Source organism: Jaculus jaculus, chromosome 9 (genome assembly GCF_020740685.1).
Source record: "Jaculus jaculus isolate mJacJac1 chromosome 9, mJacJac1.mat.Y.cur, whole genome shotgun sequence".
NCBI lineage: Eukaryota > Metazoa > Chordata > Mammalia > Rodentia > Dipodidae > Jaculus > Jaculus jaculus.
This window is the reverse complement of record NC_059110.1, coordinates 136544440-136571319: the sequence shown is the minus strand read 5'-3', so window position 1 is coordinate 136571319 and position 26880 is coordinate 136544440. Positions and strand designations below refer to the sequence as shown.

The 26880-nt window shown below is 41.5% G+C and overlaps 1 protein-coding gene across 1 annotated transcript in view; it reads right to left on the bottom strand.

Moving 5' to 3' along the window:
- Map3k3 (mitogen-activated protein kinase kinase kinase 3) overlaps positions 1-26880 on the bottom strand; it is a 100055-nt gene that overhangs the window by 65579 nt on the left and 7596 nt on the right. The window contains exon 2 of the mRNA XM_004655081.2: positions 14767-14888. Coding sequence (XP_004655138.1) covers positions 14767-14888 — 122 coding nt within the window. The remainder of the gene's footprint in view (positions 1-14766; positions 14889-26880) is intronic.

Genomic DNA, 26880 nt, shown 5'->3' with positions numbered 1-26880 from the left:
TTCAATGACCAGTTTTTCACAATCCTCCCAAGGGTACCTAGTTAGGGTAAACTAAGACCCTGAACAAACAGCAGACACTGTCTGTAGATGTATCATAGATATATCCAAAGTGACCATCCTATTTTGTTTCTGTATGCACAGTGCCAAACAAGGAAATGGCCCAATATATATGTGCTTAATGACTATTGTTAAATGAATAAATGAAGAACAGAACTGAGTGTAAATTTCAGAAAAAAAGTTAGGAGAAGTACACTGAGTGGTGCAAGCCTATAATCCCAGTTACTTCCGAACAACCTGATGGAATTTGAAAGTCACAGGAAAGTGGAAAAGATTTTATGGAATTAAAAAGGAGGTATAGAATAAGACTGTCAGGAAATTAGCAAGTACTAAATGAAGGAGAGAAGCAGTCCATAGCCAATGAGTGAAAATTATACTGAGGAAGACAAGTTAATAGACTGTACCTTGGAGGAAAGAAAACCAGTTTACAGGGTATGTAAAGACGGTACCACAAAGCAGTCCAACAATACAACAGAACAGGGTAGAGAATATGTATAAAGGATTTCCTTTCCCAAAGGATTAAGGGCCTAAAATTCTCTTCCAACCAACTGGACTGGAATACTGGCCTAGATTTTGACTCTAACAATTATTAAAAAACTGAAAAACTTTACATTAAAAAATATATTATGGGGGCTGGAGAGATGGATTAGCGGTTAAGCGCTTGCCTGTGAAGCTTAAGGACCCCGGTTCGAGGCTCGGTTCCCCAGGTCCCACGTTAGCCAGATGCACAAGGGGGCACACGCGTCTGGAGTTCGTTTGCAGTGGCTGGAAGCCCTGGCGTGCCCATTCTCTCTCTCTCCCTCTATCTTTCTCTCTGTGTCTCTCGCTCTCAAATAAAATAAATAAAAAATTTAAAAATTAAAATATATATATATATATATATATATATATATATATATATATATATATATTTTGGGGCCAGGTATGGTGTACACACCTTTAAATCCCAGCACTCCGGAGGCAGAGGTAGGAGGATCGTCATGAGTTCAAGGCCACCCTAAGACTACATAGTGAATTCCAGGTAGCCTGGGCTAGAGTGAGACTCTACCTCAAAAAACAAACAAAAAAATTTACAGGCATGGGAGTGCACACCTTTAATCCCAGCACTAGGGAGGTAGAGGTAAGAAGATCGCATGAGTTCAAGGCCATCCTGAGACTACATAGTAAATTACAGGTCAGCCTGAGCTAGAGTGAAACCCTACTTCAAAAAAATATATATACATATATATAGTTTTACATACACACACATACATACACAAGTACATACATACATACAAGATGCACAAGGTAGCACGTGTGTCTGTAGTTAATTTGCAGTGTTTGGAGGCCCTGGCATGCCAATTCTCTGTGTGTCTCTCTCTCGTAAATAAATAATAAATAAATAAAATACTTAAAAGATATTTCTAAAAGCTCAGCGTGGTGGCACATGCCTTCAATCCTAGTACTTGGGAGGCAGAAGTACAAGGACTGCCATGAGCGAGGCCACCCTGAGGCTACATAGTGAGTTCCAGGTCAGCCTGGACTAGAGTGAAACCCTACCTTGAAAAACCGTAATATATAAGTAAAATAATATAAATATAATTTTATTTTTATTTATTTATTTGAGAGAGAGAGTGAGGGAGAATAGGCGCATTAGGGACTCTAGCCACTGCTAACAAACTCCAGAAGCATGCACCACCTGTGCATCTGGTTACGTGGGTCCTTGGGTCCTTTGGCTTTGCAAACAAGCAAGCGCCTTAATCACTAAGCCATGTCTCCAGCCCACCTTTAACTATGGAGCCATCTCTCCAGACAAAATTTACATTTTATTCATCTTTTTCTTGAGTTTTTCAAGGTAGGGTCTCACATTAGCCCAGGCCAACTTGGAACTCACTCTATAGTTCCAAGATGGCCTCAAATTCACAGCGATCTTCCTGCCTGTCTTCTCTGCTAGGATTTAAAGGCATGCACCACTACGCCTGGCATTTTATTTTATAATAGCAATTAAAACCACTACATGGGCTGGAGGAAGAAAGCAGCTGTGACCTTACATATTTATTCCTAGTCTCTTAAAGGACCTTAGGAACTTCGTGGGGGGGGGGGTCCCCAGTTATGCCTGGAGGCACAAGAGTAGTGTAATATAATGATTGTTCAAAATATTGTCCTGATATTGTTCTCTTATCTTTTCATACAACATATAGATCATATTTCATTAATAAGACATGATAACAGTTCTCATTTATTGAGTAGTAAGCATTGTTCTAAGTAAAATATATATATTAATTAAACTAATCCTTTTTTTTTTTTGGTTTTTCGAGTAGGGTTTCACTCTAGCCCAGGCTGACCTGGAATTCACTATGGAGTCTCAGGGTGGCCTCAAACTCATTGCAATCCTCCCACCTCTGCCTCCCAAGTGCTGGGATTAGAAGTGTGTGCCACCATGCCTGGCAAAACTAATCCTTATAATAGGTACTACTGCTGTCTCTATTTTACAGAAGAAACTAAGTTATGAGGTCAAATCATACCTAAGAGAACTTACTGTAGCTCAGTTTCTTCTTCCAGAAGAGTCAGGACTCAAATCCTGTAAGCTTAGCTCTTAGCTCTTAATTACCACACTTTACTACAAGCTAATGGGACACAGACACAGGGGATTTATTTTGCTTATAGATGCAAGACTGCATTAGGCACACAGAAAGACAAAAATTATAAAAGGACCTCCTATCACTTAACTTTTTAATACCCATGAAGGAATGGGAAGCTCCCTGCATCTGGGATTATGGCTGGAGTCAGAACCAGAAGATTAGGATACCAAACATGGAGCAAGCTAGGGGAGCCTTTGTGTTGTTGTTGTTGTCATTTTGTTTTTCGAGGTAGGCTCTTACTCTAGTCCAGGCTGACCTGGAATTTACTACACAGTCTCAGACTGGTCTCAAACTCATAGCAATCCTCCTACCTCTGCTTCCTGAGTACTGGGATTAAAGGTGTGCACCTGGCAAAGGGAAACTGTGGCTAAAGTTGTGAGTAGATCAGGAAGTAGAACAGGAAAGGAGAACCTCATCTAATCTGTATTTTAAAATTCTTGTATTTATTTATTTATTTGCAAGCGGGGGGGGGGGCAGGGAAGGAGGGAAGGAGGAGAGACAGACAGAGAATGGGCACACCAGGACCTCCAGCCACTGCAAATGAAGTCCAGATGTATGGACCATTTTGTGCATCTGGCTTTACTTGGGTACTGGGAAATTGAACCCAGGTTGTCAGGCTTTGCAGGCAAGTGCCTTAAACTGCTGCACCATCTCTTTAGCCCCTGGAGTACACTTTAAGTAGAGGCACTAATGCATACGTGGGGCAATGTTACAGAAAGAGTTATTGTATATATTCAAGGTTTAGATGAATGACAACAGTTTTTTCACTGTCTTTTTATTTATGTAATTATTTAATTATTTTATTTTTATTTATTTGACAGAGAAAGAGCCCTTCACTGCCTTTTTAAAATTTTTATTTACTTGGCTTTAAAAAAATTATTTATTTGCAACCAGAAAGATAAAAGAGAGAGAGAGAGAGAGAGAGAGAGGAGAGAGAGAGAGAGAGAGAGAAAATGGGCATGCCAGGACCTTTAGCCATTGTAAACGAACTCCGCTTTGCAAATGCCTTAACCACTAAGCCATCTCTCCAGCCCATGTAGGTCAAAATTTTAAGAAGCAGGGCTGGAGAGATGGCTTAGTGGTTAAGGCATTTGCCTGCAAAGCCAAAGGACCCAGGTTTGTTTCCCCAGGACCCAAGTAAGCCAGATGCACAAGGTGATACATGCATCTGGAGTTCTCTTGCAAGGGCTAGAAGCCCTAGCATACCCATTCTTTATCTGGCCCTCCCTCCCTTCCTCTCTCTTTCTCTCCCCCTCTCTCTTTATATATATATATCTGCCTCTTTCTCTCAAAATAAATATTAAACAATTTTTTTTACATACTTGCACATGTGTATATGGGGGTATATGGGCATACTAGGATCTTTTGCCATTGCAAACAAACTCCAGGTGCATGTGCCACTGTGCACCTAGCTTTACGTGAGTGAAGAATTTATGTGGTTGAGGAATTGAACCTTGGCTTTGAAAGCAAATGCCTTTAATTGCTGAGCCATCTCTCTAGAGTTCCCTGTCTTCTTTATCTCTTTCTCCTGGAATGCTAAAAATGTTACCCAGTTTCCATAACAAGAGCCACTGAAGAGTTGTCTTTGCGACAGGATGCCATACTGTGACATGGTATCAACAGTCTTCTACACACTATTCCCACCATAGGTTATGGATACCCCAGCTGCTCCCTGTAGCCCTGACTGCCCTTCTAGGTGGGTTACCACATCCTTTATGGATCCTGCCTACAGCCCAATACAGTTGGTGTACATCTCATTATTATTATTTTTTATTTCTGTTTATTTATTTATTTTGGTTTTTCGAGGTAGGGTCTCATTCTAGCTCAGGCTGACCTGAAATTCACTGTGTAGTTTCAGGTTGGCCTCGAATTCACAGTGATCCTTCTACCTCTGCCTCCCAAGTGCTGGGATTAAAGGCATGCGCCATCACACCCAGCTTATTATCTTTATTTTAAAAAATATTATTTGAGTAAGATTGAGGGAGGGGGAGAAATGGGCACACTAGGGCCTCCAGCCACTGCAAACGAACTCCAGATCCATGTGTCACTTTGTGCATCTGGCTTTATGTATATACTGGAGAATCAAGCCTGGGTCCTTAGGTTTCATAGGCAAGTACCTTAAACACTAAGCCATCTCTCCAGCCTTTTATTTTTAATTTAATAGAATTTTAGAACAGTTTTTTTTGTTGTTGTTGTTGTTTTGGTTTGGTTTTTTGAGGTAGGGTCTCACTCTAGCTCAGGCTGACCTGGGATTCACTCTGTAGTCTCAGGGTGGCCTCAAACTCATGGCAATACTCTACCTCTGCCTCCTGAGTGCTGAGATTAAAGGTGTGCGCCATCACACCTGGCTAGAACAGTTTTTAAAACAATATTCTTTTTTTTTTTTTTTTATCTGAGACAGAGTACATATGCATGTGAGAGTGATTCCTGCCACTGCAAATACATTCCAGACATGTGTGCCATTTTGTGCTTTTGGCTTTGTACTAGGGAATCAAACCCAGGCTATCAGGCTTTGCAAGAAAGCACCTTTAACTGCTGAGACATCTCTCCATCCACAGAACAGTTTTAGGTCAACCAAAAAATTAAGTAGATAATGGGCTAAAGAGATGGCTTAGCGATTCGAGTGCTTGCCTACTAAGCCTAAGGACCCAGGTTAAATTCCCCAGAACCCATGTAAGCCAGATGCACATGGTGGCGCATGTGTCTGGAGTTTGTTTGCAATGGCCAGAAGCCCTAGCATGCCCATATTCTCTCTCTCAAGTAAGTAAGTAAATAAATAAATAAATAAATAATCTGGCTTTCCTTTAAAAAAATGAGCTAGAACTGAATTCTCATAGATCCTCCCTCTCAACAAGCTTTCCCTATAAGTCGTTAGTATGGTACAGTTTCTTTTGTTATGATTAACTAATATTGACAAATTATCTAAAGTCCACAGTTTATTCAGGGTTTCTCAAGTTTTTTTCCTGATTTTAATCTAATTTAAAAATATTTAAATATATGTAAGTAGAATAATTGAGATGGGGAGGTAATAAGATGGAGAATGGAATTTCAAAGGGGAAAGTGCGGGGGGAGGGTATTACCATGGGATATTTTTTATAATCATGGAAAATGTTAATAAAAACTGTGAAAAGATAAAATAAAAATATTTAAATTTATTATTATTAGGGTTTTTTGGGGGGGTTTCGAGGTAGGGTCTCACTGTGGCCCATGCTGACCTGGAATTAACTATGTACTCTCAGGGTGGCCTCAAACTCATGGCAATCCTCCTACCTCTGCCTCCCGGGTGCTGGGATTAAAGGTGTCCACCATCATGCCTGGCTTTAATTTTTTTAAATTACAGTTATAAATACAATAAGAGCTCATTCTTAAACTGAGGCATCATATCTAGACAGACAGACAGACAGACAGACAGACACACACACACACACACACACACACACAAACTTCCCCAGTTACACACACACACACACACACACACACACACACACACACATATACACAAACTTCCCCAGTTACACACATACACACACACAAACTTCCCCAGTTCCTTTGTAGGACTGAAGGAACTCTTATCTATTTCATGATGGGCCATATCTCATGCACTGCTCTACATGAAGTTGGTCAAAGGGAACTGAACTTTTGCTCTAGGAAGCCTAACCAACCACCAGCCAGTAGTATAAACAAAGATGACTTTTCTGATGTCATGACAGCCATTGCAGAGCAGGGTGCAGGCTTCTAAGCATCTCATGGTGTGGACAAATCTGCCAAATTCCCAAGTATAAGTTTCTCCTGACAGGCTGACAACACCATGAATAATCAAAGTCCAGATAAAGACTTTATTTAACCCAATGGCCATTCTCCTTGCCTGCTTTGAGGCAAATCACGCTGTTGGCTAAGTCCTTTGACTTCTGTGCCTCTGTCCTAGCCTAGGGAATCTGCCATCACTCTAACCACTTCTGCTCCTTTGTTGGTTCCTCTTTCTCATGCCCCCTCTCACCTCTCCTGACATGTGACCATAGACTTTTGGCATTCTTCCCCTTGTTCAGTAAGAATAAGTGTAATCTGTCAACCTAATAGAAAATTCTCAATTATTGTTTCAATCTCTGAAGAAAGCTTCATCTGCCTGCCATGTACATAAGCAGATATGCAGTTGTTAAGAAAGTAGCACTGGAGATGAACTGCTTGCTGTCATTCTTGGCTCTACAATGTTCTAGCTGTGTGATGCTGCTCTTGTTATTTAACCTCTCTGTGACTCAATTTCTTCATTTGTAAAGTGAGAATAATTATTGTATTTACTCCATGGACTTATCCAAAAATTATATGATTGAGTACAGATTAAAATGGTATCTGATATATCAGTATGCAATAACTGATAATTGAGGTTTATTAGCCTTTAGCCAAAATACTGAGGACAGAGCCTGGCATAGTGGTGCACACTTTTAATCCCAGCACTAGGGAGGCAGAGGTAGGAGGATTGTCGTTGAGTTTGAGGCCACCCTGAGACTAATAGTGAATTCCAGGTCAGCCTGGGCTAGAGTGAGACACTACCTCCAAAAGAAAAAAAAAAACTTACGACAGAAAGTGTCTGGAATGCACAGTCAAGACTCAGAGAGAGGTAGTATGTTATGTATTCTATATATCACATGATGCCTCCCCCTCACTGGGGACAGCAGCTGGGGCAGTAACCTACAGCAGAGGCAGAATGTTCACAAGAATTCCCTGCATTCCCTCATGGCAGTACCCCCAAGGCAAATTGTGGAGGGAGGGCACTGGATCTCTTTGATCATTTTCCCAATATGGCCACCTTTTTCTGCATTTTACTATTAAAAAAAAAAAAAAAGAATTTCCTGCTGTACTTGCCTGCATTTCCTGAAGTTGGTTTGGGGCTTTGACCTACTTCTGATCAATAGCTAGAAACAGAACTGAGTTCTATATTCTTCCCTGGTAGCTGCATATACCAAGATAGTGCCTGACCCTCCTCAACACAGCTTAAGTAATTATGGGGCTATCTGTCCTCCCCCTTCTACTGGACATGGCTTGTTAAGTCACTGAGATCTGAGGTTTATTTAGTAGGTTTGTTTTCTTGTCAAATGAGTTTGTTACAAACGAAACAACAAAAAACCTTTATATTTGTAGAACTCAGGTTATCAGAATTGCTGATGAGGAACTGTGGACCTACAAAAATCAACACACCACACACACCCTGGAACATTCTCAGAGGTTTTCTTTTTTTCCCATTGTCATTTACCAAGTAGGCTTATAATGGCTGGCTAGTAACTCCCAGAGACCCATCGCCCACTCTCTCCCCAGCACTGGGATCACAAACACACCACCATAGCTGCCTGATACATCTACTCTCTTAATCTCTCTCTTCCTCTTGCCCTAGCTCTGCCTCTTCCTTTTTTCATGTATTTCTCATTTCCCAGTAAAATTACATTATTCCTGTGGTCAGAGAAACTTGAATTTTTGATAGGCATCTAAAAAGCGTCACTAAACCTATATACTGAACTAATGGAGAGGTTTCACTGCTGCTGAGGAAAAAATTCTACTACATCAATTCATATTTAGGTAGGTTCAAGCTTGCTGTCCACTGTAATTAACTACTAAGAGAAATAGTGAGAGCTATGCTCAGGAGAGCAACAGGGTAAGCCTCAAGGTTGAACAGATTCAAACTCAGTGGGGCCAATAAGAGAAACTGACAAGAGCACCAAATTTAAGCAGAAATGACTGCTTCAAAGTCTAGACATGTAATCCAAGAGGGATCTAAAAATTCAAAGAAAATCAAGCAGGGTTTATTAAGCAATGTCTATCAACCACTTTGACCTGGAAAAGGCCTCAGTTAGCCACTGTCTTTCTAACAATCTCTCAGATCATTACACTGTTCCCTATTCATATATTTTCCATATATTTTTAATGGCTTTTCACCTATTTAGAAATGCAGTCATTCTTTTCCCAAAAGTAGTAGATAAATGAGATAAAATGAAAAAGGCAATAAATGTAAAAAACTTTACTTGCAAATGTGACTCAGGGAAGTTTGAAATTAGTGGACAAGATGATCATAAACCAACCTTCTTTAAAAAAATAATACTAGGCTATGTGTTATTGTATGTCTCAAACTGGCCACCCCATCTTATCAACAACTTTTGAAGTCATGAAGAATAAAGCGCCAAGTCTATCACTGTGAAAGCAAAGGCAGTCTGCTCAATTACTGGCCTTGTTAAAGGAACTGCTTCTACAATTCTCTTTTATCTAGAACTGACAGCTAAGGCCCTGCCCTGCTTGTGTCTGCCATGAAGCAAGGAGTTTTTCCATCCTGAATAACCACTAGTAAACATATGGACTTTATTCAAATATCTACCTATCATTCTGATAAGAAAGAGGAATCCATGGAAGTAAGGATATTAGAATCTTCCTATAGTGGGATTTTCAGAAACTGAGTGAGGTTCAGAAGTTTGCAAAAGACCATCAATCAGATAGTCAGTAATGACAATCCAATCAAGACAGTAAACCCTTAGCCCTTTAATTCCACAACACCATGCATAGTTCTCATCAGAAGTTGTTTCACTTTCCCTAAGCCTCACATTTTATTTTTTATTTTTATTTTTTTTGTTTTTTTTTTTAATTTTTTTAATTTATTTATTTGAGAGCGACAGACAGAGAGAAAGACAGATAGAGGGAGAGAGAGAGAATGGGCACGCCAGGGCCTCCAGCCTCTGCAAATGAACTCCAGAACCGAGCCTCAAACCGGGGTCCTTAGGCTTCACAGGCAAGCACTTAACCGCTAAGCCATCTCTCCAGCCCTATTTTTATTTTTTAAGCCTCACATTTTATATCTAGAACAAACCAGGTATAACCATTGTAAATTTACCTTTGCACTTTTTTTTTGTTTTCAAAGTAGGGTCTCACTCTAACTCAGGCTGACCTGGAATTCACTATGTAGTCTCAGGCTGGCCTCAAACTCATGGTGGTCCTCCTACCTCTGCCTCCCAAATTCTAGGATTAAATGCATGTACCACCATGCCCAGCTACATTTATGCATGTATGTGTGTAGAGTGTGTGCGTGTATGTTTGTGTTCATACATGTGCACACACTCATACATACACAAAGGGCCAGAAAACAACAGGTATCCTTCCTCTACCACTAATCTGCCTGTTTCCTTGAGATGGAATGAACTTAGTACTGCTTTTTTCATATCAGACTGGCTGACCAGTGAACTACAGCAATTCTTTGGTCTCCACTCCCCACAGTACTAGGGCTACAGGTGTGTGTTGCTATGCCCAACTGTTTACATGGGTGCTGGGAAACTGAGCTCAGGGTGAATCAGGCCCTCTTGCTTTCATGGCAAGTGCTCCTACCACTTATCCATCTCCCCAGCCCACATTTGTACTTCTTTTTGGAGGGGGGAAGTTTCGAGGTAGGGTCTCTCACTCTAGCCCTGGCTGACCTGGAATTCGCTATGTGGTCTCAGGGTGGCCTCGAACTCACAGTGATCCTCTTACCTCTGCCTCCCGAGGGCTGGGATTAAAGGCATGCACCACCACACCCGGCTTTGTACATTTTTTTAATAAGCAAGTGCCTTCAGCCACTAAATCAAGCTATTTAAAAAAAAAATTATTGTAAGGCTGGGTGTGATGGTACATGCCTTTAATCCTAGCACTGGGGAAGCAGAGGTTATCAGCCTGGGACTACACAGTGAGTTTCAGGTCATCCCAGGCTAGGCTCGAGTAAGACCCTAGCTTGGTCTCTTGCCATAGCAAACCCAGTGCCACAGGCTTGTGTCACTTTTTGCCCCAAGCTTTATGTGAGTGGTTGAGGAACTGAACTTTGGCAGATTAATCACTGAGCAATCTCCCAAGGCCCCAGCCCATTTTAATAATGTATAAAATATTTTACACTGTGTATAGTCTTACCAGAAGAACCTGAATAGTAGTAGACACAGCGGGCATTACTTTTATCTATATTTCAGATGGAAAAGTTGAGGTTCTCAAAGATTTTCTAACCTATATTCAGTAAAATTATTGAGACTACAATCAATAAATCTTGACAGGTTACCTGGCTTTACTTTGTATCTTTGTGGAAAAGTTCAATAAACTTTAAGCATTGAGAGTGAAACCCTACTTGAAAAAAAATTAAGCATTATACATATAAGCATAAACTGTTGATGCTAACTGCTGCTGCAGAACACACTGTAAGTTACCAAAAGCAGTGTCAATAGATAATTAACAACTGTGACTACTACACCAGACCTCTTCACTACACTGAGCCGTTAGCCTAGAAAGAACAAGCATCCACTAATAAAGCACTCTGACTGTGACTGTGACTTGATAGTGAAGAAATGTTCATATCATGGACTGCAAAGCAATCCAGACTCCAGCCACATCTACAATGAACCCTTCATCTAAGATGTTCAGTAAACTACACATAACTATGCTGTTAGTTTCCAGACACCTAGAAGACAGAAGGGAAATTTCAAAGAACACACAAGCTACTTCCTAGCAAATAATTCATTGGTTAAACACCCTGATGTCCATGTACTTCCATACCTATTCAGAATGCTTATTTGTACTGAAATGTACTCTCTTTCAATTAGTTACTGGGCTTGTTTACAGAGGGAAGATGTCTAAAGTCTTGCCAAGCACAGATTTGAAATAGGGTTTCTAGTTCTTCCAGGCCTTAGCCCCCAAACAGTTCTGTCAATAAAGCAGGCTCCTCTGGCTTCCCTTCCTGTCCTGAGCTGGAGCCCTATAACACTGTGTCAACCTCAACTGAGCTCTTCCATCTCACACTGAAGGACTGTTTGCCTCTGCCAAAACCATTCTACCCTTTTAAATTGAGATTTTACATTCCTCCTCCTACTAAAAAGTTTTATCCTACCTCAAACCTCAGCTGTTGAAAAGAATGTGCCAGTCATGGTGGCACATGCCTTTAATCCCAGCACGTGGGAGGCAGAAGTAGGAGGTTATCAGTGAGTTTGAGGCCACCCTGAGACTACATAGTAAATTCCAGGTCAGCCTGGGCTAAAGCAAAACCCTACCTCAAAGAACCAAAAACAAAATGGGGGGGGGTGTGTTAATTCACTCTGTATTTTGTAAAGTTCCATAGTAACAGATTATTAACAGTAGCAGGCTCTTTTCATTACACTAGCCTGTAAACTCCAACCCCCCAAAATTTTAAAAATATTTATGTATACATTTATATGTGTGTGTGTGTTTATTTGAAAGGAGAGAGACATAGAGAAGAGAGACAGAGAAAGAATGGGTGCACCAAAGGCCACTAACTACTGCAAACAAACTCCAGATGCATGGGCCACTTTTAGTATCTGTCTTTACATGTGTACTGGGGAATTAACCCCAAGCTGTTAAGTTTTGTAGGCAAGCACTTAAACCAGTGAGCCATCTCTCTGGCCCTTGAGCTTTCAAGTTTTAATTAGGTATATGAGTTCTTCAGCTTCAAATTCCCTCAAGAATAGAATCTTAAGAGAGGATTCTCATGGGCCTATCACAAAATATCGAAATTCATGACCTGTGTGGAAAGAATGAACTATACCAATGAATCTCTATAAATATTACTTTATTTCTTACCCTATAACAAATCAATAGTCCCTTACATGCTTTATAAAGTGATGCTGTCCAATCCAATAGCTACTTCATATGTGTCTATTTAACCTAATCAAAATTAAATAAAGTTGAAAATCCAATTCCTTAGTTGTTCAACAGCCATGTGGCTGGTGGCTATCATACTGGATAGATAAGATACGGAACAGTTCCGTCCCTGCAGAAAGTTTATTGCAGAGCACTGGTAGAAGCTGCTGGGGAGTATTGTTGTGAAAAATGGCAACCAGAGGACACAACATGGATCTCACAATTTGTCCAGAAAATTAATTCCCCCATTCTAGCATTTAATAGCAGATTTAAAAGTACATTTTTGGGGGTAGGGCAGAAGAAAAAATAGTATATTTTGGTTTTAACAGGTAATTTGGGTTCTTACCAAAAATTTCTTTTTTTTTCATTGACCCCTGCACATAAGCTTGTTGTTACTATGCGACTGTTTAGAAGGGTTGAGCTCTTGTGTTTTTTTCTTTAAAAACAAAACTGAGGTTAATAATTTGTATCCTCCATGCAAGAGAATAAGTTTGAGATTACACAAGTAAATTATGGGATCAAAAAGTCAATGCCTCTTGCTAAGATGACTTTCTAAAACATCTTCAATCCTTTTTACAATCCTCATAATCTTTGGCTTTGCTCTAAGAGCAGCAGGCACAGTAAAAATGAAACAGTAACAACACATGCTGGGCATAGCGGCACACGTCTTTACTCCCAGCACTCGGGAGGCAGAGGCAGGAGGATCACTGTGAGTTTGAGGCCAGCCTGAGACTACAGAAGTCAGCCTGGGCTAGAGTCAGACCCTACCCTGATAAAAAACAAACAAATAAAAAGGCCTGAAGCAGGATTCCTGAAAAGTAAGCCTCTCTCAAGGCACTGTCAGGGACTACTTCTACACCTCTTTTTTCCCCAGATTGATCCTTTAAGAGTTTACACATCAAGAAGGCTTTCTCTTTTCACCCACTAACTGTGTTTTTCATGTTAACAGTCCAGTTAGGAAAAGATCAGCTAACTGCAGCAATGTTAGCAAGCACACTCCACATAGGAAGACAGGAAGGAAAGTGAGGTCATTAGACTTCAGCCTGGGGGAAGGGATTCACTTCTGGTAAAATGCTCCTTCCCAAAGTAGCTTTGAATACAAACAAATTACAGCAAAGGAGAACCCACAAAATGAGACAAAATAATACATGAAAATAGTACAAGAATGGGTCTTCAACTGTTATTCCTCTGGTTCTGTAGGATAATTTCAGTCGTAGAGGCAAATTTCTAAACTAATCTTTAAATTATAACATGGAACAAAATGATTTCCCCTACCCCCAGGGGACCCTAGAATTCCTAAAGGCAGGAAATACTCTGGGAGGATATATCTAGAAAACATTCTACTGCCTTGTACTTTGTATTTTTGAAGAATTGGTAGACCAAATGCAAATGAGGAAAGAGAGCTCATAAGAGAACTCATAAAGGAGAATGTCCTGGACAAGTTTTCATCAAACTTGTATTTAAGTGTTGCTGCTTGCAGACCACTAGACTAAGTAGGAAAGCTCCTGAGCATCCATCCACTCTTCTCTGCAGGCCAAGTTAGCAGGAAATAGTATGATAGCTGATACTAGAGATGAGGAGTTTCTCAACAGCACAGAAGTTTAAGAGTTAACAAAACTAGGATATATTAACTGGGTGCATATCTTTAATCCCAGCTCTCGGGAGGCAGAGGTAGGAGGACTGCTGTGAGTTCAAGGCCACACTGAGACTACATAGTAAATTCCAGGCCAACCTGGGCTAGAGTGAGACCCTACCTCGGAAAAAAAAAAAAAAAAAAAGATGAAAAAATTAGGAAATGTTTTTCTGAAGTATCACACAATTTCTCAACTACCTTAGTCAATAATGGGAAACAGAAATTACAAAATCACTCATTGTTGTCCTTAGGATATATTATATTTTACATTTTATTTATTTACACATGCCTATGGGTGCACCAGAGCCTCTTGCGACAGTACAAATGAATGCCGGACACCACTTGCACCACTTTTTCCATGTGGCTTAAGTGGGCTGCTTGGGAATTCAACCTAGAGATTGAATAAGGCTTTGAAATCAAGTGCTTTTACCACTGATCCATCTTCCTAGTCCTTATGACACTTTAATAATAAATTCCTCATACTAATTTTGCACAGGCTAATTTGAATTTTTTCCTGAATATATCTATAAGGTAGCTCCTTAGTTACAGATCAGAATATAACCTGCCACATAATGAAGGATAAAGAATTATATAAATGGTATGTCCATAACAAGGGAAGAGATTATTCTTATTCTCCAGAGATGAAATGCTACACACAGTGCTTTGATTCTAGAACATGGACCCATATCTGGCTGGCACACATCATTTACTATTTAACAGTGTGAAAAGGACTAACAGCATTCAAGCATGGAAGCAGAATCGCCTTAGCTTCTCTTCAATAAGTCTAATAAGCTCTTTGTGAGCCACACATACCTGCCTATTTGGGTGACCTGTGTCTTTGTTTTTCATGGTCTCAAAACTAGACACCCGGGGACGTCGGCTCATCTGGAGGGCCACCAGGTCCTTCATGATCGAGTCTAATGCCTCCTGTTCATCTGCATTGAAAGAGAACACGTAGGTTAAAATATTTAAATTCAGACCAGCAAATCATTATTTCCACAAATTATACTAATATTCAACAGCATTCAGACCAGGTAAATTGACATACTCTGAGCCAGATGTGGTGGTGGCTCATGCCTATAACCCCTGCACGTGGGAGACAAAGGCAGAAGGATCATGTTATTTGAGGCCAGCCAAGGTTACACAGTGGGTCCATCTCAAAAAACAAAATCAAACAGAAGAATTATAACAGATCCTTAACAGTCCTCTAAATTAGATTTCTTTTTTTTGGTTTGTTTTTTTTTATTTTTTCGAGGTAGGGTCTCACTCTGGTCCAGGCTGACCTGGAATTAACTCTGTAGTCTCAGGGTGGCCTTGAACTCACGGTGATCCTCCTACCTCTGCCTCCCCAGTACTGGGATTAAAGGCGTGAGCCACCACGCCCAGTTAAATTAGATTTCTGACAGCAACATTTACCCACTGATTATGACTAAGAGAGTAAGCAGTTTGTTCAATACCAGAGAAAGTTAACCAGGAATAACATGGAAAGTTTGAGAAAAAAAAATACGGTGCTGGAGACATGGCTTAGCGGTTAAGGTGCTTGCCTGTAAAGCCTAAGGGCTCATGTTCTACTCTCCAGGTTCCAAGTAAGCCAGACACAAAGTGACACAAGTGCACAAGATCGTACATGCACACAAAGGGGCACAAGCGTCTGGAGTTTGATTCCAATGGCTGAGGGCTTAGCATACTAATTCTCTCTCACTCTCACATAAATTAAAAAAAAAAAAGGCCGGGCGTGGTGGCACACACCTTTAATACCAGCACTCGGGAGGCCAAGGTAGGAGGATTGCTGTGAGTTCAAGGCCACCCTGAGAGTACATGGTGAATTGCAGGTCAGCCTGAGCTGGAGCAAAACCCTACCTCAGTGAGATGCGGGGAAGACGGCCTGTTTGTTGGGGATTGCCTCAAAAGAAAAATACAGATATACAGCACAGTAGAGTAGGGTATTGAAATGCAAAATATAAATTCAGAGAGAGTTGATATATTGGGACAGAATCAATCTGTTAACACCAGGACCTTTAAAAAAAAAAAAATGAGGGCTGGAGAGATGGCTTAGTGGTTAAGCGCTTGCCTGTGAAACCTAAGGACCCCGGTTCGAGGCTCGGTTCTCCAGGTCCCACATTAGCCAGATGCACAAGGGGGCGCACGCGTCTGGAGTCTGTTTGCAGAGGCTGGAGGCCCTGGCACGCCCATTCTCTCTCTTTCCCTCTATCTGTCTTTCTCTCTGTGTCTGTCACTCTCAAATAAATAAATAAATAAATAAATAAAAATTTTAAAAAATGAAAAATTCTTATTATGTCACTCAGGCAGTCCTCAAAGGTGACATCTTCCTGCCTGAGCCTCATAACTGCTGTGATTTACAGGCATGGCAAATATACCCAGCCAGACCTATCCTTGAAGGTCTAACTATATGCAGGAGAGTACATCTTTTCTTTTTTGGTGGGGGGGCAGTTATGAGACAGGGCTTCACTCTAGCCCAATGCAGTCTCAGGGTAGCCTTGAGCTCCCAGTGATCCTCCTACCTCTGCCTCCTGATTTGCCACCACACACAGCTAGGACAGCAGATCTTAAAGGTACCAAATAAGGACCTCATGTCACTGCTTGTGAAGAGCTGTTTTACAAGCCTAGCTTTTGGATGTTGCTTTCTACTCTACAGGCTCTTTGGCTTCAGATAGGGAAGTCAAAGGGCGCTTCTATTGTTTTTTTTTCCTAACTTACCTGACAATACATTGTCTCTGCCTTACTGGATTTACTTTTAATCTTCCTCTTGAGACAGAAGGGAGAACATTCTATGCACAGAAGACAAGTGACAAAAACTCAGAACACAAACCAACCCAATCCCAAGTGTTGTGAAACTCTCTAAGGTCTTTCAAGAGATCTCTGTCCATTCAAATAATACTTGGGTATTAAAAATAAAAAATCTGTTTATCTGGAAGGGAACATAATGGATGAGTTGTTATACTCAAGTCACTTGGGAACTTAGGGCATACCATGATGAAGCAATTTCAGTACCCGGAAGGTAGAAGCAGGAGGAACCAGAGTTCAAGTCTATCCTCAGTTATGAGAGACCCTATTTCAAAACCAAACAGGGTTGGGGAGATGGCTCAGTGGTTAAAAGTGTGTGCTGCACAAGCATTAGACCTCCAAATTTGATTCCCCAGCACACATTTAAACAGCTAGGTGTGGCCACATACATATCTGCAATCCCAGTCCTATGGGAGAGGTCCTGGAAGGAATGGATGAATCACTGAGCTTGCTGACTGAAGAAAAACAAAACCAGCAAAAATAGCTGAGTTGAGTGAGAGATTCTGTCTCAAGGCAACAGTCAGATGTACAGAAAGATGACACCTCCTCACACATCTGCACACAAGTGTCCATGCACTATACACACATGACAGCACACACACACACACGCACATGCAAACAAACTCAAAACCTAGAGCTTTTGGCAGGGGTATGGTTAGGGACAAAGGAGGGTGGTAGGAAGGAATTACAATCATGGTATATTGGGTATTTGTATAGAGGTTGTCAATAAAGTTTTTTTTAAGCCAAAAAAAAACCACCTAGAGCTTAATATCTAAGCTAGAAAGTCAGTTTATATATTAAGAAATATTAAATTGACTTACATTTTTAAATACCATTATATGTAATTAATTGGACCAACTTTCACAATAATAATAGTTTGGAATCAATACAAGCCAGGCACTGTAGAGCCTGTCGTTAATCCCAGCACTCAAGAAGCAGAAGTAGGAGGATCACTGTGACGTCAAGGCCAGCTTGGGACTACAGAGTGAGTTCCAGGGCAGCCTGGACAAGAGTGAGACCCTACCTCAAAAATACAAAAACAAAATGGGAAAGTGTGGGGGTGGGGAGGGAGGGTATTACCATGGGATATATTTTATAATCATGGAAAATGTTAATAAAAATTTTAAAAATACAAAAACAAAAACAAACAAGAAATGAAGGAATTTCAGTTATCTCCATTCAAATACTTAACCAAGATGGACATATATTTTCTCCCTCCCTCCCTCCCTCCCTCCCTTTCTCTTTCTCTCTCTCTCTCTCACACACACATACACACGCACACACACACACACATTTTTTTCTTGGTTTTTCCAGGTAGAGTTTCACTCTAACCCAGGCTGACCTGGAATTCACTATGTGGTCTCAAGGTGACCTCGAACTTACAGTGATCCACCTATCTTTGTCTCCTGAGTTCTGGGATTAAAAGCATGTACCACCATACCCAGCCACACACCAACATTTTTAAGTCAAGCCCACAAGTAGTACAGGAGAAATCATTTCAAATTCTGTTTGGGATGTTATTATAAGAGCTGGCTTATTGGAGCTGGGTGTGTTGGTGCGTGCATGCCTTTAATTTTGGCACTCATGAGGGTGTAGTAGGAGGATCACTGTGAGTTTGAAGACAGCCCAGTCTGGAGACCCTGACTGAAAAAACAAACAAGCAAACAGACAAAAAACAAACTGGCTTAGGCTTACAAATTGCTTCCAGGGAACTAACCAATTATCAGGTAGTTGGTTAAACTTGTTTGGTGGTTCTAGAACTGAGAACATACTAGGGGGGAATAATCTGACCTAAAATCTGGGACATGTGACCTAAGTAAAGTAGAACTATAAAACAGGTTTATGTCAATGTTGAATATAAAACTAAAAGCAGACAACTTTTTCAATTCATACTTCAAACTAAGGATATGGATAAAGACAGGAAATAAATTAAGTGGTTCTTGCAGGCATTTCTTCCTGGACTGAGATTTTTTTTTTTAAGTAGTCTCCCACTCTAACCCAGGCTGGCCTCAAACTCACTGCAATCCTCCTACCTCAGCCTCCCAATTAAAGGTGTGTGCTACCACCACACGCCTAGCATGAATTGAGATTTTTGTTTGTTTGTTTTTGTTGTTGTTATTTTGAGGTAGAGTCTCACTCTGGCCCAGGCTGACCTGGAATTCACTATGCAGTCTCAGGGTGGCCTTGAACCCACTCTTCTGGCTGATACTCCTGTCTTCACTTCTCTTCTCGCTACAGGCATGCTAGATGCCCTCCACAGTATCCAACTTTATGTGGGCTCTGGGCATCTAAGCAGAGGTACTCACACTTGTATGGCAAGTGCTTTATTCACCGAACCATCTCCTCACTCCAGTTTTTTGTTTGTTTGTTTTTTTCCAGGTAGGCCTCGAACTCATGGTGATCCTCCTACCTCTGCTTCTCAAATGCTGGGATTAAAGGCGTGCACTACCACACCCAGCCAGTTTTTTTTTTTTTTTCAATTTTTAAAATTTTTATTTATTTGAGAGAGAGAAGTAGACAGATAGAAGGAGAGAATGGGCACACCAGGGCTTCTAGCCATTGCAAACGAACTCTAGACACATATGCCACCTTGTGCATCTGGCTTACATCAGTACTGGGGAATCAAACCTGGGTCTTTAGGCTAAGCATCTCTCCAGTCCATAATTTTTAAAAATTTGTTAATTTGAGACAAAGACAGAGATAAAGGGGAAGACAGAGCACATGTGACAGAGAGTATGGGCATGCCAGGGTTTCTTGCTACACTGCAAATGAACTCCAGATGTATGCGCCACTTTATGCCTCTGGCTTTATGTTGTTACTGGCAATCAAACCCGAGCCCTCAGGCTTGGCAAGCAAGTGCCTTGAGCTACTGAGCTACCTCTCCAGTGTCTCAGTCTAGTTTTTAAAACTGTTTAATATATAATCTGTGATAAATATTCAATAAATGGTTGTTGTTAATGATTAACAACAATTCAAGAATAAAATTAAGTGCCAGGGTAGATTAAGTAGCCCTTCCAGTCTTTTTCCATTGACCTTTTCCTATTGATGATAATAATAGCCAGCATTCTTTAAGCATTACTAAGTATTGGATACAATGAGAAGTAATTTATAAGTTTTTTTCTTTTCTCTCTTCCTTTCTGTTGTCTTTCTCCCTAACTTCTTTGTAGCTCTCTGCCTCTATCTCAGTAGCCCAGATTGCTTGCATTTTGCAGATGAGGAAATTGAAGTTTAAGAAAAATAAATGATTTGTTTAAGGCCTCCTTAAGCTCAGATCTTTCTCAGTGTTCACATTCCTATCTGCTATATTCTAAGAAAACTCTTTGCTTTTGTTCTTTTGTTTTGCTTTTCGAGGCCGGGTCTCAATCTGGCACAGGCTAACCTGGAATTCACTGTGTAGTCTCAGGCTGACCTCAGACTCACAGCAGTCCTCCTACCTCTGCCTCTTGAGTGGGATTAAAAGTATGTGCCACCATGCCTGGTTTTTTTTAAAAAAAAAAAAAAAACACTTTATTATTTATTTATTTATTTATTTATTTATTTGAGAGAGAGAGAGAGAGAGAGAGAGAGAGAGAGAGAGAGAGAGAGAGAATGGGCATGCCAGGGCCCCCAGTCAGTGCAAACAAACTCTAGACGCCCCCTTGGGCATCTGGATTGCTTGGGTTCTGGAGAGTTGAACTGGGATATTTTGGCTTTGCAGGCAAATGCCTTAACCGCTAAGCCATCTCTTCAGCCCCATGCCTGGCTTTAAAATATATATATTTAGCCGGGTGTGGTGGCACACACCTTTAATCCCAGCACTCGGAAGGCAGAGGTAGGAGGATTGCCAAGAGTTCAAGGCCACCATGAGACTACATAGTGAATTCCAGGTCAGCCTGAGCCAGAGTGAGACCCTACCTTGAAAAACAAGCAAACAAACAAACAAACAACAACAACAACAAATATATATATTTACAAGCAGAGAGAGAGAATGAGAATGGGTGCACCAAGGCATCCAGCTGTTGCAAATGAACTCTAGTTGCATGCACCACTTTGTGCATCTGGCTTCATGTGGGTGCTAGGGAATCAAACCTAGGTGGGCTTTGCAAGCAAGTGCCTTCCATCTCTTCAGTCTGAAAGCCCCCCCCCCTTTTTTTCTTTTTCCTTTTTCTTTCCTTTTTTTTTTTGGCTCACCAGGGCCTTTAGCTTCTGCCAAAAGCATGTGCCATCTTGTACATATGACTTACATGGGTCCTAGGGAATGAAACCTGTGTCCTTTGGCTTTGCAGGCAAGTGCATTAACTGCTAAGCCATTCCTCCAGCCCAAGCCTTTGTTTTTTAAAAGGCATGTTTGTTTGTTTTTTGTTTATTTTTATTTATTTGAGAGCAACAGGCAGAGAGACTAAGAGGCAGAGAGAGAAAGAGAGAGAATGAAAATGGGCGTGCCAGGGCCTCCAGCCACTGTGAACGAACTCCAGACGCGTGCGCCCCTTGTGCATCTGGCTAACGTGGGTCTTGGGGAATCGAGCCTTGAACTGGGGTCCTTAGGCTTCACAGGCAACCACTTAACCGTTAAGCCATCTCTCCAGCCCTGACTTGTTTGTTTTTTATGTAATATCACACAAAAGGAGTACTCACAATTTAGTTAAAATCTCAATTCAGAGCTGGGTGTGGTGGCGCATGCCTTTAATCCCACTCAGGAGGCAGAGGTAGGAGGATCACCATGAGTTCGAGGCCTACCTGGAAAAAAACAAACAAAAAACTGGAGTGAGGAGATGGTTCAGTGAATAAAGCACTTGCCATACAAGTGTGAGTACCTCTGCTTAGATGCCCAGAGCCCACATAAAGTTGGATACTGTGGAGGGCATCTAGCATGCCTGTAGCGAGAAGAGAAGTGAAGACAGGAGAATCAGCCAGAAGAGTGGGGAACAATAAGAAACCCTGCCTCAGACAAGGACCAACCCAAAAGTTGTATTCTCACCTCTGATGCCATGGCATACATGCACCACACTCTTACACACACACACATCACATCATTCGTCAAACATATATACATTCAACCAAAAAGTTTTAAAAACTAGTTTAAATTGTTCAAACTCTACACATAAAAAGATAATCAGCTGGGCATGGTGGTGCATGCCTTTAATCCCAGCATTCAGGAGGCAGAGGTAGGAGGTTCACTGTGAGTTCGAGGCCACCCTGAGACTACATAGTGAATTCCAGGTCAGCCTGAGCTACCTACCTCGGAAAACCCCTAAAAATAAAATAAAATAAAATAAGTAAAAATAAAAAGATAAGCAACATATGACTACAATGTTATAAAAAAAGAAGAGTCAAGCCTGATGGCACAAACCTGTAATCCCAGCCCTCAGAAGGCGGAGGCAGGAAGACCATCAGTTTGATGTCAGCTTGGAATATACAGTGAAATCCTATTTCAAAAGACTAAACTTGGGCTGGAGAGATGGCTTAGCAGTTAAAGTACTTGCCTGTGAAGCCTAAGGACCCAGATTCGAGGCTCAATTCCCCAGGACCCACATGAGCCAGATGCACAAGGTGGCACATGAATGTGGAGTTCATTTGCAGTGGCTGGAGGCCTTGGCACACCCATTCTCTCTCGCTCTGCCTCTTTCTCTCTCTGTCGCTCTCAAATAAATAAATAAATAAAACAAACAAAATATTTTTATTTGCAAGTAGAGAGAGCTAGAGAAGAGGGTCAGACAGAAATAATGGGTGTAATGAGTGCACCAGGGCCTTTAGCCACTGCAAGTGAACTCCAGATGCATATGTCGCTTTGTGCATCTGGCTTTATGTGGGTACTGGAGAACTGGACCCAAGTCATTGGTCTTTCCAGTCAAGTGCCTTAATCATTGAGCCATCTCTCCAGCCCAGAAACAAAATTTTCAAAGGAACCAAGAAGGTAGGGACTAAAACTGGAAGTTGTAAAATTCAACTGTTTTGATTTTATTTATCTATCTATTTATTTACTTATTAAAGAGAGACAGACAGAGAAAGAGAAATGGGCCCACCAGGGCCTCTAGCACTGGAAACAAACTCCACATGCATGTGCCACCTTGTGCAGCTGGCTTATGTGGGTACTGGGGAATTGAACCTGGGTCACCTGGCTTCCCAGGCAAGCACCTTAACTGCTAAGCCATTTCTCCAGCCCTAGAATTCAACTGTTTCTGTTAACTTTACAAATGAATAAATTAAGGTTGGGTAACAGTATGCTGTAAATTTGCCTGAAGATGGGGGGGGGGGAGTTCTGATACATTTAAGGGCTATGAGAAAGAAGCTCAAAGAGGAAGAAAATTTCTGAGATTAATAAATTGGCTAGGGAATCTGAGGAGATGGCTCAGTAGCTAAGTGTACTTCCTACACAAGCATGAGACCTGAGAATGTTAAGAGTTCAAATCTCCAGATCCTACCCAAAACAGCTGGTCATGGCCACGTGTGCCTGTAACCTCAATCCCACAGCAGAGCAGAGACCCAAGAATCCCAAAGCTCTGGAATTAGTCAACAGAAACTAGCTCCAAACAAGACCAGACAGAAGAGCAATGAAGTAGGACACCTGATGTCTCACTCCTGCCACCACAGGTGAGCATATGGAGCACTGCAAGGGTGCATACACCCCCCCCCCACATATCACACACACACCCCCACACACACGTGTGTTCACAAAAAAATAAACAAAAAATACGCTGGCTAAGAAGATAGCTTAGTGGGTAAAATGCTTGCTGCTTAACTGTTAAGGACCTAAATTCAGATCCCCAAAGCCTACATAAAGTATGACATAGGAAGACTAACATCTGTCATCCCAGCATACATAGGGAGAGACAGGAGAATCTCTGCAAGCTCATTGGCCAGCTAGTCTAAGAGTACACAGCAGTAAGGAAAAATAGATCCTGCCTCAAACAAGGTGGAAGGGGAGGACTGACACCCAATGTTGTACCCTGACCTCCACACAAGCACTATGACACATGTATGGCCTGTGTGCATGCACACATGCACAAACACACACAGACACAGAAATTTATTAAAAACAATAAAACGGTTGGGAAGATGGCTCAGCAGTTAAAGGCGGTTGCTTGCAAAGCCTGCCAGCACAGATTCAATACCCCAATACCCACGTAAAACCAGATGCACAAAGTGGTGCATGGGTCTGGAGTTTATCTATAGTGGCAAAAGGCCCTAGTGTGCCGTTCTCTCTCTGTCTCTCTAGCAAATGAATAACTTTATTTTGTTTTGCTTTTTAAGGTAGGGTCTCACTCTAGCTCAGGCTGACCTGTAATTCAGTATGCAGTCTCAGAGTGGCCTCAAACTCATGGCTATTCTCCTATTTCTGCCTCCCAAGTGCTGGGAATAAAAGCATGTGCCACCATACCTGGCAATAATAATATTTTTTTTCTAAGATTTTTGTGTTCATTTTTATTTATTGAGAGTGACAGAGAGAGGGGGGTAGATAGGTAGAGAGAGAGAGAGAATGGGCACGCCAGGGCTTCTAGCCACTGCAAACGAACTCCAGATGTGTGTGCCCCCTTGTGCATCTGGCTAACGTGGGTCCTGGGGAATCGAGCCTCGAACCGGGGTCCTTAGGCTTCACAGGCAAGCACTTAACTGCTAAGCCATCTCTCCAGCCCAATAATAATATTTAAAAGAGAAGATGTTAGGGTCAGGTGTAGCAGTATACACCTATAATCCTAGTACTTGGGAGGTAGAAGTAGACACATCAGAAATTTAACGTCATTCTCAGATACACGGGTAGTTCCAGGCCAGCCTAGACCATGTGAGACCCTGTTTAAAAAGGGGGGGGGGGGATAGAGAGATGGTTTAGTAGTGAAGATGCTTGCCTGCAAAGCCTAATGACTTAAGTCTGATTCCCCAGTACCCACATAAAGCCAGATGTACAAAGTGGCACATGTGTCTGGAGTTTATTTTCAGTGGCAAGAGGCGCTGGCATGTCCATTCTCTATGAATAAATAAATAAACTGTAGTAAAAAATTGTCAATAAAGGGCTGGAGAGATGGCTTAGCAGTTAAGTGCTTGCCTGTGAAGGCTAAGGACCCCAGTTCAAGGCTTGATTCCCCAAGACCCACAGCCAGATGCACAAGGGGGCGCACGCATGTGGAGGTCGTTTGCAGTGGCTGGAGGCCCTGGCGCGCCCATTCTCTTTCTCTCTCTCTCTCCCTCTCTCTGTCTATCACTCTCAAATAAATAAAAATAAACAAAAAAAAATTTTTTAATTGTCAATAAAGAATTGAAGGGCTGGAGAGATGATGGCTCAGCTGTTAGGAGACCTTCTCGTACAAACATGACTGCCTGAGGGAGTCCAAGAACATTTGAGTTTGATTCTCCAACATCCACATAAACAGCTGGGGCATGGCCATGAACGCTTGTAACCCTAGTCCTGTGGGTAGCAGGGACTCACACCAAAGCTCTGGAATCAGTGGAGACACTGCTCCAGGAAAAAAAAAAAAAAAAGGTGGATGAGTGATGGGAAGGGACACCCGATATTCTTCTCTAGCTGCAGAATATTGTGTTGACACATAAACATGTATATACACCCCCCCACACACACAAGTACACATGCAAAAAGAATGAAACTGACAAACTATCATGCTAGGAACCTAGCAGGAATATTCATAGAAAACAGAAAAGAAGGGATCTATGATACAAGGATTAGAGTTCAGGCTTTAAACGTGAAAGCTGAGCTGGGTGTGGTGGCACGTCTTTAATCCCAGCACTCAGGAGGCAGAGGTAGGAGGATTGCCATGAGTTCGAGGCTAGCCTGAGACTACATACTGAATTCCAGGTCAGCCTGAGCTAGAATGAGACCCTACCTCAAAAAACAAAACAACAACAACAAAAAAAGTGGAAACTGGGCTGGATTATTTAGTGGTTAAGGCACTTGCCTGCAAAGCCTAAGGACAAATGTTTGACTCTCCAGATCCTATGTAAGCCAGACACACAAGATGACACATGCACAAAGTGGCGCACACGTATGGAGTTCAATTGCAGTGGATGGAGGCCCTGGTGTGCTATTACTTTTATTTGAAAAGAGGGTCTTAGCACTTCCCCTTTATGTTTCCTTGTCAGAACCATGATGTCCTCCAATAAACATTTGGAATCCTACAAGATATCTATTTACTATGCTTTGTATTTATTTATTCATTCATTTGTTTATACAGGTCTTACTACTTTGGCTGGCATGGAGCCCAAGCTGACCTCAAACCCATGTGATCTTCCTGCCTCAGCCTCCCAAGTACTAGGATTACAGGCATGAGCCACCAATCTTGATTTCATCTATGTTTTATGTCGTTCTGTTTTTGCAATAGGGCCTTTCTCTTTTCTGTATATTCATATCCCCAAAGTACTATTGTAATCTTTGTTTTCATTTAACTAATGATGTTATTTCTTCATCTCGCCAAGGTTCTCTCTTAGCTCTGCCAAATGATCTGGTCACACTGCTCACCCATGATAGTATATACTTCAGAATGTCCCTGAGTCAAATTTTACTTTCTGTTCATGACATTTCACATATTTCCACTGCCCCACCCTAACTAGACAAAAATCATTTTATTCTAAGCATGTTCAATAAGACTCAATCTTCAATTCAAAAGAAATTTTCTCCTTTAAGAACTGGCTTAGGGCTGGAGACACTACTCAATGGTTAAGGCACTTGCCAGTAAAGCCCAACAACCCGAGCTCAATTCCCCAGTACCCATGTAAAGCCTGACGCACAAAGTGGCACATGCCTCTGGAGCTTGTCTGAAGTGGCTAGAGGCCCTGGGGTGCCCATTCTCATTCTTTCCCTCCCTCCTTCTCTCTGCCAGGTATAGTGGCCACATACATTTAATCCCAGCACTCAGGAGGCAAAGGTAGTAGGATCACTATACATTCAAGGCCAGCCTGAGACTACAGAGTAAATTACAGGTCATCTGGGGTTGGAGCAAGACGCTACATAGAAAAACAAAACAAAAGAACTGGTTAAAACAGGGAAAAAGAAAGAAAGAAAGGAAGGAAGGAAGGAAGGAAGGAAGGAAGGAAGAAAGGAAGGAAGGAAGGGAGGGAGGGAGGGAGGGGAAAAGAAAAATAGAACATGCTTAAGATAGGTATGGTGGGACACATACTTCTAATCCTTGCACTTAG